Below are 14,882 nucleotides of genomic sequence, written 5' to 3' on the forward strand. Positions count from 1 at the left end.
TACCTTTCTGAGAAATTCTAGTTTGTTTACTTTAAATTTCAGGGTACAAATGTGTATGTGGTGATAAAGGGTTATAGAAAACATTGAAAACATTTTCTTTAATGCTAAGCGTGTGATGTATATGCCTTGATTGTTTTTTTCTCTAGAGATTATTTGACAGAATAATGAAAGCTAAGATTACATTCATGTTGACTAAGCAACCTTTTTTCTCTTTCTCTTTAGAGCTGTAGGTAAAACTTGCCTACTGATCAGTTACACAACCAATGCATTTCCTGGAGAATATATCCCTACTGTGTAAGTATCTTGAATTAAATTGGGAACTAACTTGTCTGTGTTACGGTTTTCACATTCCTTTAACCATTTGTTTTGCTGTAAAGCCATCTTTAATCCTCATATGAACAGATACTAAGTTTTTCTTAAACATTCACTGAAATCTATAAGGTATTTTAGGCTTTTAAAAAATAGGGTGGGATGTGGTGATCCCACCACTTTGGGAGGCTGAGGCGGGTGGGTCAGCTGAGGGTCAGGAGTTTGAGACCAGCATGGCCAACGTGATGAAACCCCGTCTCTACTAAAAGTACAAAAAATTAGCTGGGTGTGGTGGCGGGTGCCTGTAATCCCATCTACTTGGGAGGCTGAGGCAGGAGAATCACTCAAACCCTGGAGGCGGAGGTTGCAGTGAGCTGGGATCATGCCACTGTACTCCAGCCTGGGCAGCAAGAGTGAAACTCCATCTCAAAAAAAAAAAAAAAAACCCACAAACAAAAGAAAAACTTAGGGTAATATAAACTGTTCTGGTGTGATGGAACAAACACAACTTTGCTAATTGATTTTTAAACATCCAGAAGACAAAGTCTAACTTGAAGTATAGAGACTGGATGATGTTAAAGAAAACCAGAGTTGGACACAAGGACTCTGACCAAAACTCTGATCAGAGACAGTCCTTGTCAGTACAAGAGTTTCAGATACATTGGCTTTCTGGGAACTGGAATGGGAAGGATTCCATTATGATTTAATTGGCCTTTTCTGATAAGTCATCAGTTGGTTACATGTCAACATTGAGGTATAGGGCTTTGGAATTGAAACTTGGGTGTGTGTGTTGAGGGGGTATAGGAGGGTGGAATTGGCTGTTGAATTGCTTACTCCCTGTGGGCAGCAGAATTGGGTGGAGACAGGAAAGTGCTGCTCTGGTGATGGGTTACCCAGGAGCCCATGTAGCTGAGCCTCATAATGCACTATACTGCATTTGCTGTGAGTCCTCCCCGTGTAAGCTGGGTAGGTGTTGCCTCCTCACCTTCTCAGGCACAACAGGTGCTCCCTGAAGTGTCATACCCATGTTTTTTGTTGTTGCTGTTTTCCTTTTTTTTTTTTTTTTTTTTGGAGTTAGTGTCTCTCTGTCGCCCAGGCTGCAATGTGCAGTGATGCGATCTGAGCTCACTGCAATGCTGCAATGTCTGCCTCCTGGGTTCAAGCGATTCCCTGCCTCAGCCTCCCAAGTAGCTGGGATTACAGGTGCATACCACCTTGCCCGGCTAATTTTTGTTTCTTTAGTAGTGACAGGTTTCACTATGTTGGCCAGGTTGGTCTCAAACTCCTGACCTCAGGTGATCTGCCCGCCTCGGCCTTCCAAAGTGCTGGGATTACAAACGTGAGCCACCGCACCTGGCGCCCATTGTTTAGTGTAAGTGGAATCATGCTGTCCCTGTTGTCCTAAATTTATGAGGGAGATTTTCCTTATCTACATGTGTAGATAAAGGTTAAATCATTAATGATTCATGATTTTGAAGTACTGTAACTGATTTAACCCACTGGTCGCTTGGACTCTTGGTGTTACAAACATTTTTGTGTTCAGTGTTGTCCCTCATGTCTTTGTGTACACTCGGATAGATTATTAGAAATGAAATCGTGCCAGATCAAAAGACAATGGATGTTTTAAATTTTGGTAGATACAGCCAGGTGTGATTGCTCACACCTGTAATCCCAGCACTTTGGGAGGCCAAGACAGAAGGATCACTTGAGTTCAGGAGTTCGAGACCAGCCTGGCCAACATGGTAAAACCCTCATCTCTACTAAAAATGTAATAATTAGCTGGGCGTGGTCGTGCACTCCTGTAGTCCCAGCTACTCAGGAGGCTGAGGCATGAGAATTGCTTGAACCCGGGAAGCAAAGGTTGCAGTGAGCCGAGATTGCACCACTGCACTTCAGCCTGAGCAACAGTGAGACTCTGTCTCCAGAAAAAAAGACATTAAAAAAAAAAATTATTTTTTGGTAGGTACTACCAAATTGCTGTCTACAAAGCTGTCACTTTGCTGGCCTTACTAAGTGGCCTCTTAGTACACGCTGCCGTTACGTGGGTTGAAGTTATCTAACCATTTGCATTTCTAATCACAGATGTGGTTAAAATCTTTGAATTTTTTTTTTTTTTTTTTTTTTTTTTGAGACGGAGTCTTGCTCAGTCGCCCAGGCTGGAGTGCCACTGGTGGCGCGATCTCAGCTCACTGCAAGCTCCACCTCCCAGGTTCACGCCATTCTCCTGCCTCAGCCTCTCGAGTAGCTGGGACTACAGGTGCCCGCCACCTAGCCTGGCTAGTTTTTTTTTTTTGTATTTGTAGTTGAGACGGGGTTTCACTGTGTTAGCCAGGATGGTCTTGATCTCCTGATCTCGTGATCCGCCCGTCTCAGCCTCCCAAAGTGCTGGGATTACAGGCGTGAGCGACTGCGCCTGGCTGAATTTTTTTTTTTTTTTTAATTAAGTAATTTTGCTCACGCCTGTAATCCCAGCACTTGGGGAGGCTGAGCTGAGTGGATCACTGAGGTAAGGAGTTTGAGACCAACTTGGCCAACATGGTGAAACTCCGTCTCTACTAAAAATACAAAAGTTAGCTGGGCATGGTGGCACATGACTCTACTCCCAGCTACTCTGAAGGCTGAGGCAGGAGGATTGCTTGAACGTGGGAGGCGGAGGTTGCAGTGAGCCGAGATTGTGCTACTGCACTCCAGCCTGGGCAATAGAGCAAGACCCTGTCTCCAAAAAAAAAAAAAAACAAAAAACATGTGTTTTTATAGAGCTACGTCTTGCTATATTGCCCAGGCTGGTCCTGAACACTTGGTCTCAAGTGATTCTCCACCTTGGCCTCCCAAAGTGTTGGTATTACAGGCGTGAGCCACCACACCTGGCTCTTTTGAATGTTTACTGTACATTTTTAGTCTCCTGTGAATTGTTTGTTTAAATCTTTCTTATTTTTCTACTGAAAATTTTTTTTTTTTTTTTTTTTGAGACGGAGTCTCACTCTGTCGCCCCGGCTGGAGTGCAGTGGCGCGATCTCGGCTCACTGCAAGCTCCGCCTCCCAGGTTCACGCCATTCTTCTGCCTCAGCCTCCCGAGTAGCTGGGACTACAGGCGCCCGCCACCACGCCCAGCTAGTTTTTTGTATTTTTTATTTATTTATTTATTTATTTTTTTTTTTTTGAGACTGAGTCTGGCTCTGTCACCCAGGCTGGAGTGCAGTGGCCGGATCTCAGCTCACTGCAAGCTCCGCCTCCCGGGTTTACGCCATTCTCCTGCCTCAGCCTCCGGAGTAGCTGGGACCACAGGCACCCGCCACCTCGCCTGGCTAGTTTTTTGTATTTTTTAGTAGAGACGGGGTTTCACCGTGTTAGCCAGGATGGTCTCGATCTCCTGACCTTGTGATCCGCCCGTCTCAGCCTCCCAAAGTGCTGGGATTACAGGCTTGAGCCACCGCGCCCGGCTGTTTTTTGTAGTTTTTAGTAGAGACGGGGTTTCACTGTGTTAGCCAGGATGGTCTCGATCTCCTGACCTCATGATCCGCCCGTCTCGGCCTCCCAAAGTGCTGGGATTACAGGCTTGAGCCACCGCGCCTGACCGAAATTTTTTCTTACTGATGGAACATTTCCTTCTTTCCCTCCCCCCTCCCTCTGTCCCTCCTTCCCTCCTTCCTTCTCCTTTCTTTTCCCCTCCCTCCCTTTTCTTTTCTTTTCTTTTTTTTTTTTTTTTTTGAGATGGGATCTTGCAGTATTGCCCAGGCTGGACTTGAACTGCTGGTCCTTCCACCTCAGCCGATTGAGTAGCTAGACTATAGTCATGCTCCACTGCACGTGGCCTGATGGAACGTTTCGTAAATAATCCTTCTCAGTCTGTCATTTGTCTTTGATCTTCATTGTGGTGTCTTCTGCTGTATAGAAATTTAGCATTTAATGTAAATAATACCACATCACTTGGGCGTGGTGGCCCATGCCTTTAATCCCAGCACTTTGGGAGGCTGAAGCAGGTGGATCACGAGGTCAGATCGAGACCAGCCTGATCGACATGGTGAAACCCTGTCTCTACTAAAATACAACAATTACCTGGGCGTGGTGGTGCACACCTGTAATCCCAGCTCCTCAGGAGGCTGAGGCAGGAGAATCGCTTGATTCCAGGAGGCGGAGGTTGCAGTGAGCCAAGATCGCGCCACTGCACTCCAGCCTGGGTGACAGAGTGAGATTCTGTCTCAAAAAAAAAATAAAATAATAGTAATAATACCACCTCTCCCTCAGAATTGTATGTTGTATCTTAGAAAGGCCTTTCCTACTTAAATAATGCAAAAGTATGCTCTAGTATTTTTTCTAGGTTTTTTGTGGCTAAAATTTTTATCTTTAATCCATTTAGAATTTATTTTTGGTATAGAACGAGGCAAGGACCTGATTCTTTTTCCCTTATAGGGGAAAGAAAGTCACAATACCATTTATCCTATAATCCTTTTTTTTTTTTTTTTTTTTTTGAGATGGAGTCTCGCTCTGTCACCCAGGCTGGAGTGCAGTGGCCGGATCTCAGCTCACTGCAAGCTCCGCCTCCCGGGTTCACGCCATTCTCCTGCCTCAGCCTCCCGAGTAGCTGGGACTACAGGCGCCTGCCACCTCGCCCGGCTAAGTTTTTGTATTTTTAGTGGAGACGGGGTTTCACTGTGTTAGCCAGGATGGTCTCAATCTCCTGACCTCGTGATCCGCCCGTCTCGCCCTTCCAAAGTGCTGGGATTACAGGCTTGAGCCACTGCGCCCGGCCTATCCTATAATCTTTTTCTTATGGAAGCATAATTACCATGTCTGTCACTATCACCTTTTCTTTCTTTCTTCTTCCATTTTTTTTTTTTTTTTTTTTTTTTTTTTTTTGAGACAAAGTTTTGCTCTTGTTGCCCAGGTTGGAGAGCGATGATGTGATCTTGGCCCACTGCAACCTCTGCCTCCCGGGTTCAAGTGATTCTCTTGCCTCAGCCTCCCAAGTAGCTGGGATTACAAGCACCCGCCACCACGCCCCGGCTAATTTTTGCAGTTTTAGTAGAGACAGGGTTTTCGTCATGTTGGCCAGGCTGGTCTCAAACTCCTGACCTCAGGTGATCCACCCACCTCGGCCTTCCAAAGTGTTAGGATTACAGGCGTGAGCCACCGTGCCCAGCCTCTGCTTTTTATTATATTTTTCCTTTTCTTTTTTGCCTTCCTGTCCAGAGGAAACACTATTCTTTTTTTTTTTTTTTTTTTTGAGACGGAGTCTCGCTCTGTCGCCCAGGCTGGAGTGCAGTGGCGCGATCTCGGCTCACTGCAAGCTCCGCCTCCCGGGTTCACCCCATTCTCCTGCCTCAGCCTCCCGAGTAGCTGGGACTACAGGCGCCCACAACCGCGCCCAGCTAATTTTTTGTATTTTTAGTAGAGACGGGGTTTCACCGTGGTCTCGATCTCCTGAACTTGTGATCCGCCCGCCTCGGCCTCCCAAAGTGCTGGGATTACAGGCGTGAGCCACCGCGCCCGGCAACACTATTCTTTTCTAAAGCTTGGTTTCTGCTGACCAGTAGCAGTTTTTAACTTGGGTCCGATTTCCTTCTGTCAGCCTGTAGGCTTTGCTGGGTTACCTCTCCTGACTAATTTGTGTAGCAACTTCATGTGAATTTGTTTTTTTGTTTTTTTTTTTTTGGGAGACGGAGTCTTGCTGTGTCGCCCAGGCTGGAGTGCAATGGTGTGATCTTGGCTCACTGCAAGCTCCGCCTCCCGGGTTCACGCCATTCTCCTGCCTCAGCCTCCCGAGTAGCTGGGACTACAGGTGTCCGCCGCCATGCCCGGCTAATTTTTTGTATTTTTAGTAGAGACGGGGTTTCACCGTGTTAGCCAGGATGGTCTGGATCTCCTGACCTCGTGATCCGCCCGCCTCGGCCTCCCAAAGTGCTGGGATTACAGGCAAGAGCCACCGTGCCCGGCCAACTTCACGTGAATTTAAATATTTGTGTCATCAGGTACACTCACTTTGAAAATGTTATTGGGAGGCTTGTTAAGGCAAGTGTCTTTTGTGTTACTGTTCTACACTCAGGCCTTCTGGAAACCCTGCAGAGGGTAGCTCTAGTGGCCAGCTCTCTTGTTGAAAATGAGTGACATAAGTACATGAAAAACCCAACAAGGAGGATTTGAAAGCGGGGCTAATTTTACACTTACTTCTTCCTGGGATAAAAGTCTTAAACTTTGTTTAAAGTGAAGTGTATGTATTTCTGACAGTGATTTGTTTCACTTAAATAGCTTGTTGTTTGTTTTTTTCATTTTTCTTTCTCAAGTTTTGGGTTGGGTTTGTTTCCCATGAGTTTTGCCCCTGCCTCCTTCCTCCTCGTGCCTGCAGGGACATTGCTGGTGTGGCATCCTCCAGGCCCGTCCCCACCCTTTTTCTTGGCACACCTTCTCTAGGATGGCCAGGACAGTGACTTAGGTTCCACATCTGTGACTAACCGTTTTCATTCCGTTCTACAGCTTTGACAATTACTCTGCCAATGTTATGGTAGATGGAAAACCGGTGAATCTGGGCTTATGGGATACAGCTGGACAAGAAGATTATGACAGATTACGCCCCCTATCCTATCCGCAAACAGTAAGGATTGCAGCTGATTTTTAATGTGTCTTTTTTAGAGTATATAATTCTCGAGCGTTTAATTAGTGCATGTTACCTGTGGACTTGCTTATATTGCCATCATTTGGATATTGAGTAAATAGCAGACGGGGCGGAATTAGTTCCGTATAAACATCCCCCTAGATGGCAGGGGTTTTGTGTTTTGAGCGTTAACAGCTGTTCCATTGTTGGGCATTTTACAGTCTTCCATTTAGCTTCAGAATAACCGTATGAAAGGTACTTTTTGTTTTGTTTTGTTTTTGCAAATCAGTTTTTAACACCAATTGGTTTGAAGACAAGTTTGCTGTGTGACAGTTTTGTACCGCAGAATCAAATTAAGCAGTTAAGATTCGGGTTTCTTTAAACCAAGTTAGTAACTAATCTTACAGGTTTAATTCATTTTTTCCCACAAAATACATAATTTGTATGGCTATAGAACCTAAATCTATTCAATGTAGATTGAGGTTTTGGTTTTGTAAAATGTATCCACTGTGTCCAATCAGAAAAAAAAGTTTAGTTTTTTTTTCTGTATCAGACAAAAGTGATTTATTTATCAAAGCTAATTAGAGCAGTAGCTGGTGAAAATGGGTACTTAGAAGACATTGTTGTGGTTAAAAGTTACTTTTCTTTAAGCAGTTGTTTTACTTGTGTATCTTTTGCTGATCTTGTTACATGTTTGTTCTTCATTTTTAAAAGTGTCTTTGGAAGCAAAACTTAAATATGCTTGAGATTCCTTGGGTGGATATCCTGTGTGCATGTCCTATCCTAGCTCTGTGACCTCAGGCAGGCCTCTTCCTCTCTCCAGTCTTTGCCTGTTTCCTCGTAGGGTGAGATGAGTACATGTCACGCACCCCTAGCAGTCCTGGGCACACAGCACACACTGCAGGCCAGCCGCTGTCAGAATTCTCCTGCTCCTGAGTGTGCGGGTGGGTCAGCCTAGAGAGCGCTGCTCTCCACGTTGTGCCCAAACGAGTGGCAGTTGTGTGGGTGCTCGGCAAACCTGGATTGGCCGGAGGGATTGGGGTTTGGGGTTGAATTGAGGTGAGGAAGACTTCCTAGAGAAAGGCTGGCTTTGAGCCCCGATTGATGATGAGGCAGCCTGTGGTTTTAGGGGGTATTATGGATGAAATAACTTAGTAGTTAAATCTACTGTATTAACAATCAGTCTATAATCCCCAGACAATTCAAATTCTTTTTTTTTTTTTTTTTTTTTTTTTTCTTTTTTTTGAGACGGAGTCTTGCTGTGTCTCCCAGGCTGGAGTGCAGTGGCGTGATCTCGGCTCACTGCAAGCTCCGCCTCCCGGGTTCACGCCATTCTCCCGCCTCAGCCTCCCAAGTAGCTGAGACTACAGGCGCCCGCCACCACGCCCGGCCAGTTTTTTGTATTTTTAGTAGAGACGGGGTTTCACCATGTTAGCCAGGATAGTCTCGATCTCCTGACCTCGTGATCCACCCGCCTCGGCCTCCCAAAGTGCTGGGATTACAGGCTTGAGCCACCGCGCCCGGCCTTATTCAAATTCTTCTCAGTACCTTAGGAAACTATACCCAGTGGATGTTTACTGATTCAGATTGTAAATGGATTTAAAAACATACTGACTGGTAGAGTAGGAGTCTCCAGCCCACTGGACACATGTGGAAGGGTGTGGTGTCATTCTGAGAAATGAGAGCCACCCTGCTGTGACTCAGGGGGTACCGGGCAGGGCGCGGCCTTTCTCTAAGGGACGCCTCACAGTAAGTCAAGGGTGACTTGGCAGGAGTCCCACTTTGTGTTCTGAGGAACAACAGATGAGGAAGGAGAACTCTCCTCAGCTTGAACAAAGCTGTAGAGTGTGAGGCCTGGTATCAAAGCAGGTGTCCTCATAGGGCTAGCACTTAAACTTCATGTCTCCTCTGTGTGAGACCATGGACTGCTTTCCTAGAAAATATTTGAAGAGCAAGAAGGGAGTGAGACATGGTTCTTGCCCTCAGGCAGTTCACGGAAAAGTACCATAAATCATGTAATACACCCTGTACCAGCAAGGGGGTGAACGGGGGGCTTAAGGAGCAAGAGGAACGAGCACCCACCCAGCAGTGGAAGGCTTCCTGCCCGGACTCCTTCAGAGATAAGGAAATTATCTTGACAACTCAGGGCAGGCCACAAATGCTCAGACACCAGTGTCTGGAAGGCCTCGTCCCTTTGGGCCACACTGTGCTAAGAAGAACAGGATCTGGGAGCAACATGCTGGCACCTGGGTCTCTTGTGGATACAGGTGAAACCTCTAAATTTTGTACTAAATGGAATGTGGTCCCTGGTTGCTGGCTCTGTGATCTGCAGACCTGTTTATGTAGCTCATCCAAGACTGCTTAGACACACTGCTGAAGGACCAGTTGGAAGATTTCTTACCTAGGGCGTCCTAAAAGAGATGTTACATTTCCTGTGGTCATGTCACGTTGGCATCCTTCTCTGTTGGGTAGCTCTGTCTGGCTAAGTCTGTTCAGACTATTCGTTTCTTCGTTCTCCAAAAGATGGTGAGGAGGTAGTCGCCATTCTCAGTTGAAATTGCCCTCAGGTTTTTATTTTCTCGAATTAATCGTTAAATTATTTTCTCTTGAAAGTCTTTCCTAAGTTCTGCATACTCATCTTCAGTTGGCATGCACAGAACCAAGTCTTGTCAGAGTGATGCTCAGGTTCAGCATCTTCCCTTGTGTAGATCCCCTGTATTTATTTGCCTGCTTGCACCAGGATTGCTGGTGTGAGCGGGAGCCTAAGTAACCTGTCAGTGTCACAACGAGTCCTGAGCCCTGTGTGTGTCCTGAGACTCAGGCTGTGTGGCGGGTTCGCTGAGATGCTGAGCCTCCATGTTGGGGTCAGCCAGGACCCCAGTGCGTCATGCCAATTGTTTCATTTTCTTGCTATGCTAAAAGTTTGTCTTTTTGAGACGGAGTTTCGCTCTTGTTGCCCAGGCTGGAGTGCAGTGGTGTGATCTTGGCTCACTGCAACCTCCGCTTCCCAGATTCAGGCGACTTTCCCACCCTAGTCTCCCACATAGTTGAGACTACAGGCATGCACTACCATGCCTGGCTAATTTTGTTTTTTATTTTTATTTATTTATTTTTTTTGAGATGGAGTCTCACTCTCTCGCCCAGGCTGGAGTGCAGTGCTGCGATCTTGGCTCACTGCAAGCTCCACCTCCCGGGTTCGCGCCAGTCTCCTCTGTCAGCCAACCTTCTGAGTAGCTGGGACTACAGGCGCCCACCACCATGCCTGGCTAATTTTTTATATTTTTGTAGAGACTGGGTTTCACTGTATTAGCCAGGATGGTCTTGATCTCCTGACCTCGTGATCCGTCCGCCTTGGCCTCCCAAAGTGCTGGGATTACAGGCGTGAGCCACTGAGCCTGGCCAGTGCTAAAGGTTTTAAAGTGGTGGGCTAGACTCCTGTGATGGTAGATAAAAAGAAAAACTGCGGTGTTTGGCTTGGCAGTTTTGAGTTTCAAAAGGCCTCAGCTTTTGTGAGGTTGGCTGTTACAAGTGCAGCCAGAGAGCACCGGGCACACACCTGTAGTTAAACAGAACTGGGTTTGTTACTCTTCGCCGCGAGGGAGACACGCACCTGGGTGCTGTGGGAATTCGGCCCTCACTCATACTGGCTGGGAGCAGGGGATATTTGGTGATTTTTGTGGTTTGTATGATGATCTTGGATTTGTCACTACTTAGAAATGATTATGAGTTTTTTTTTTTTAAGTTTACTTACTTTTGGTCCTATTTCAGCACGGTCACACAGGTGACTTGTCTGATGTCGGTGTTCTGCGAGATTATTCTATTCAATAGTGGCAACCTCCACCATGGCGAAGCTGCGAGCGCCAGGCTGGTTCTCAGATGTCAGGGACTGCCTGACCCTTTTATAGGATTACAGGCGTGAGCCACTGTGCCTGGCCAGAATGTCTGTTTTGTTGTTGTTGTTGTTGTTTTGTTTTTTGAGACGGAGTCTTGTTCTGCCACCCAGACTGGAGTGCAGTGGCGCAATCTCAGCTTACTGCAAGCTCCGCCTCCCGGGTTCATGCCATTCTCCTGCCTCAGCCTCCCGAGCAGCTGGGACTACAGGCGCCCGCCACCACGCCCGGCTAGTTTTTTGTATTTTTAGTAGAGACACGGGGTTTCTAACTGGGATGGTCTCAATCTCCTGACCCTCGTGATCTGCCCGCCTTGGCCTCCCAAAGTGCTGGAATTACAGGCGTGAGCCACTGCACCTGTCCAGAATGCCTGTGTTTTTTAAAACTCCAAACCTGAAAGTAAAATCCAGGTGTATAGCATTTGGAAGAAAATAAAATGAAGTAGAAACAACGCTGCTTTTTTGTAGTGAGATCTCAGCTGTCCAGATGCCCGCCCTTGTCTTACTCCATGGAAAGTGGACCCATCTCTTGTGGTTAGTTCCACCAGTGGGCAGGAGGCTGCGGGAGGAGCAGCCCTGGCTGCACCTCTCACCACCGAGGAGGAAGTGGTGTGTGATGCAGGAGTGACAAAGGCATTGAAGACACCATGTGTGTAACAGGCATGCGCGAGTCTGGGTGAGTCAGAAAGGGGAAAGCAGTGCTCAGGTTGACTGGAAACATGGGCCGGTGACTGGAGACAGCCTGAGGCTCCAGAACACACAAGTGACCTGTGAGGAAGGAAGTTGAGAGACTCTGGAGAGACACTGGTGGTGCCCTCTGAGGTTCTTTGAGTGTTATGAGGACAGGGAAGAAATAGAGCCTCCCAGCCAGGGTCAGCCAGCACAGCCTCTGTGTGTGAGGCGTCAGGACAGCGACGGCCGGGAGGAGCGGATGCTAGGAAGTGAGTACCAGAAGCACTAGACAGGGTTTCGGGAAGCTATATTTAGCTGGGGACGAAGAAGGAACAAGGAAGGAACAGGCAGATGGCATCGCACGAACGCAGGGTGGAAAGTGGAACTGCTTGCTCCTGTTGTGCATGTCTCTTCTCCATCAAAAAAGAGGCTCTTAAAAATCGAAAGGGTGCCACAGATACGATCAGAGGCTCTTTTGAAGCTGCATTTTTGTAACTGGTTCTCGATGATCCTCTCCCATGCTAAAGATTTGGTACCATATCAAGTCCTTGGGAGGACAGATCTTCAAAAATAGCCCATAGATGAAACCCAGATAGCTGTGGAAACTAATATGCTCTTTGAACGGTAAATCCAGAAAAGCTTGAGTGGCCTGGCGCGATGGCTCACGCCTGTAATCCCAGCACTTTGGGAGGCTGAGGTGGGCGGATCACGAGGTCAGGAGATCGAGACCATCGTGGCTAACACAGTGAAACCCCGTCTCTACTAAAAATACAGAAAAACCAGCCGGGCGCGGTGGCTCATGCCTGTTAATCCCAGCACTTTGGGAGGCCGAGGTGGGCGGATCACAAGGTCAGGAGATCGAGACCATCCTGGCTAACATGGTGAAACCCGTCTCTACTAAAAATACAAAAAATTAGCCAGGCGCGGTGGCGGGCGCCTGTAGTCCCAGCTACCAGGGAGGCTGAGGCAGGATAATGGTGTGAACCTGGGAGGCGGAGCTTGCAGTGAGCCGAGATTGTGCCACTGCACTCCAGCCTGGGTGACACAGTGAGACTCCGTCTCAAAAAGTCTCAAAAAAAAGAAAAGCATGAGTGAGATGAAATTAAAAGTTTTCTCATTTGCCCCCCGCCTTTTTTTTTGAGACAGAGTCTCACTCTGTCACCCAGACTGGAGTGCAGTGGCGCAACCTCTGCCTCCCGAGTAGCTGGGATTACAGGTGTCCACCACCACCCCTGCCAATTTTGTATTTTTAGTAGACACGGGGTTTCACCATCTTGACAAGGCTGGTCTTGAACTCCTGACCTCGTGATCCACCTGCCTTGGCCTCCCAAAGTGTTGGGATTACAGGCGTGAGCCCTTTTCTTTTTTTTTTTTTGAGACGGAGTCTTGCTCTGTCGCCCAGGCTGGAGTGCAGTGGCCGGATCTCAGCTCACTGCAAGCTCCGCCTCCTGGGTTCACGCCATTCTCCTGCCTCAGCCTCCGGAGTAGCTGGGACTACAGGCGCCCGCCACCTCGCCCGGCTAGTGTTTTGTATTTTTTTTTAGTAGAGACGGGGTTTCACCAGGTTAGCCAGGATGGTCTCGATCTCCTGACCTTGCGATCCGCCCATCTCGGCCTCCCAAAGCGCTGGGATTACAGGCTTGAGCCACCGCGCCCGGCCCCTTTTCTTAAAATAGTTTCAGGGTTCTATGTTGGAAGAGCGAGTTTGTCAGTTTTTATTGGAATAAAGAAATGAATTGACAGCATTGTGATAAACACTGGAAGTGTTCACTTCTCAAATTTGTCCATGTCTGGACGTGGTGGCTCACGCCTATAATCCCAGCACTTTGGGAAGCCAAGGTGGGTAGGAGTTCGAGACTAGCCTGGCCAACATGGTGAAACCTGGTCTCTACTGAAAATACAAAAAATTATCTGGGCATGGTGGTGGGCGCCTGTAGTTCCAACTACTTGGGAGACCGAGGCAGGAAAATCGCTTGAATCCAGGAGGCAGAGATTACAGTGAGCTGAGATCGTGCCACTGCACTCCAGCCTGGGCAACAGAGCAAGACTCCATCTCAAAAAAAAAAAAAAAAAAAAAAAAAAAAAAAGCTTGTGCTTAAGGGGTGGCTTCCCCCAGACCTGCAAAGCGGCCCAGAATTGGGGGCCTTGGTGTCAGCAACAGTGTTGATTTTGATAATGCAAGTCTGTACATTCAAACCAGGCTCCCAGAACTAGGTGGAAGATAGGAACATTTCTGCATAGGAGACTTGGAATGTTCTGGTAGCATTAAAACTGTCAGCCCTGAGGCCTGGCTATGTTCTGGAAGAGCCCTTTGTCTGGTAGGCATCATTTACCGATGGGTACCTTTCTTGTGTGCTGTGGCTTCAGCTAGGCTGTGTCTGAGAACTCAGATGGAGCACTGGAAAGTGCCGGTGGCTCCCGCCTGCCTTCGCGGTAAGGGACGGTGCAGAACATCTCCGGCTGTGCGGGCTGTTGTAGATTCTGGTGGGTGCTGCCGTGAGAGGAGGAGCACGTTGTTGCCCCCGTCAGGATCTGCCTGACCTCTGTGCACCATTGTTGAACTTCTTTTTTTTTTTTTTTTTTTTTTTTGAGACGGAGTCTCCCTCTGTCGCCCAGGCTGGAGTACAGTGGCCGGATCTCAGCTCACTGCAAGCTCTGCCTCCCAGGTTCACGCCATTCTCCTGCCTCAGCCTCCCGAGTAGCTGGGACTACAGGCGCCCGCCACCTCGCCCGGCTAATTTTTTTGTATTTTTTAGTAGAGACGGGGTTTCACTGTGCTAGCCAGGATGGTCTCGATCTCCTGACCTCATGATCCGCCCGTCTCGGCCTCCCAAAGTGCTGGGATTACAGGCGTGAGCCACCGCGCCCAGCCCATTGTTGAACTTCTTACGCCCGCTTTTGACCAGGTAGTGTGGAGTGTTTCAGTGGCATTTGTCATCGAAGATGTTAGATTATTATATGCTTTTGGATCCCTCTGGAGGGTTAAGACAAAATTCTAATAAAGAATCGATAAGAGGTTATGTTGATTTTTATTTTCCTCAGTCTGTACTAAACTCAAACCAAGTTCTCATGCATTACTAGGTTGGAGAAACGTACGGTAAGGATATAACCTCCCGGGGCAAAGACAAGCCGATTGCCGTATGTAAAACTTTCAGTCCACTTCAGTTTCAAGCTTTCTCTGTTCTCTCATTTCACTTCGTTTTCTTAGGATTTTTTTTTATTAAGCCTCAAGCTCCTTGAGTGTTTTATATTTAATTCACTCAAGGTTGGGGTTTTGCTTGATGAAATAAACTTGATTAGAGTGTGATAGTTTACCCACCGGCTTGAATTAAAGCAGTTTGTGAACTGCCATCTTCCCCTCCCGAGTGAAAGGAGGGGGGAGAGTGAGAGGGCCCCTCTCCTGGCTGGTTGGAGATGCAGATA

At 47.5% G+C, this 14,882-nt stretch overlaps 1 protein-coding gene across 2 annotated transcripts in view; it reads left to right on the forward strand.

Annotated features, from left to right (window-relative positions):
- The window catches only part of LOC105497946 (Rac family small GTPase 1), a 32,091-nt gene that overhangs the window by 12,048 nt on the left and 5,161 nt on the right, over positions 1-14,882 (forward strand). Inside the window, exons 2-4 of one of the 2 annotated variants that reach the window (XM_011769506.2) lie at positions 223-294; positions 6,781-6,898; positions 14,541-14,597. In XM_011769506.2, coding sequence (XP_011767808.1) covers positions 223-294; positions 6,781-6,898; positions 14,541-14,597 — 247 coding nt within the window. The remainder of the gene's footprint in view (positions 1-222; positions 295-6,780; positions 6,899-14,540; positions 14,598-14,882) is intronic. The other variant, XM_011769513.2, reaches the window with a different exon arrangement.

This window comes from Macaca nemestrina, chromosome 4 (assembly GCF_043159975.1).
Source record: "Macaca nemestrina isolate mMacNem1 chromosome 4, mMacNem.hap1, whole genome shotgun sequence".
NCBI lineage: Eukaryota > Metazoa > Chordata > Mammalia > Primates > Cercopithecidae > Macaca > Macaca nemestrina.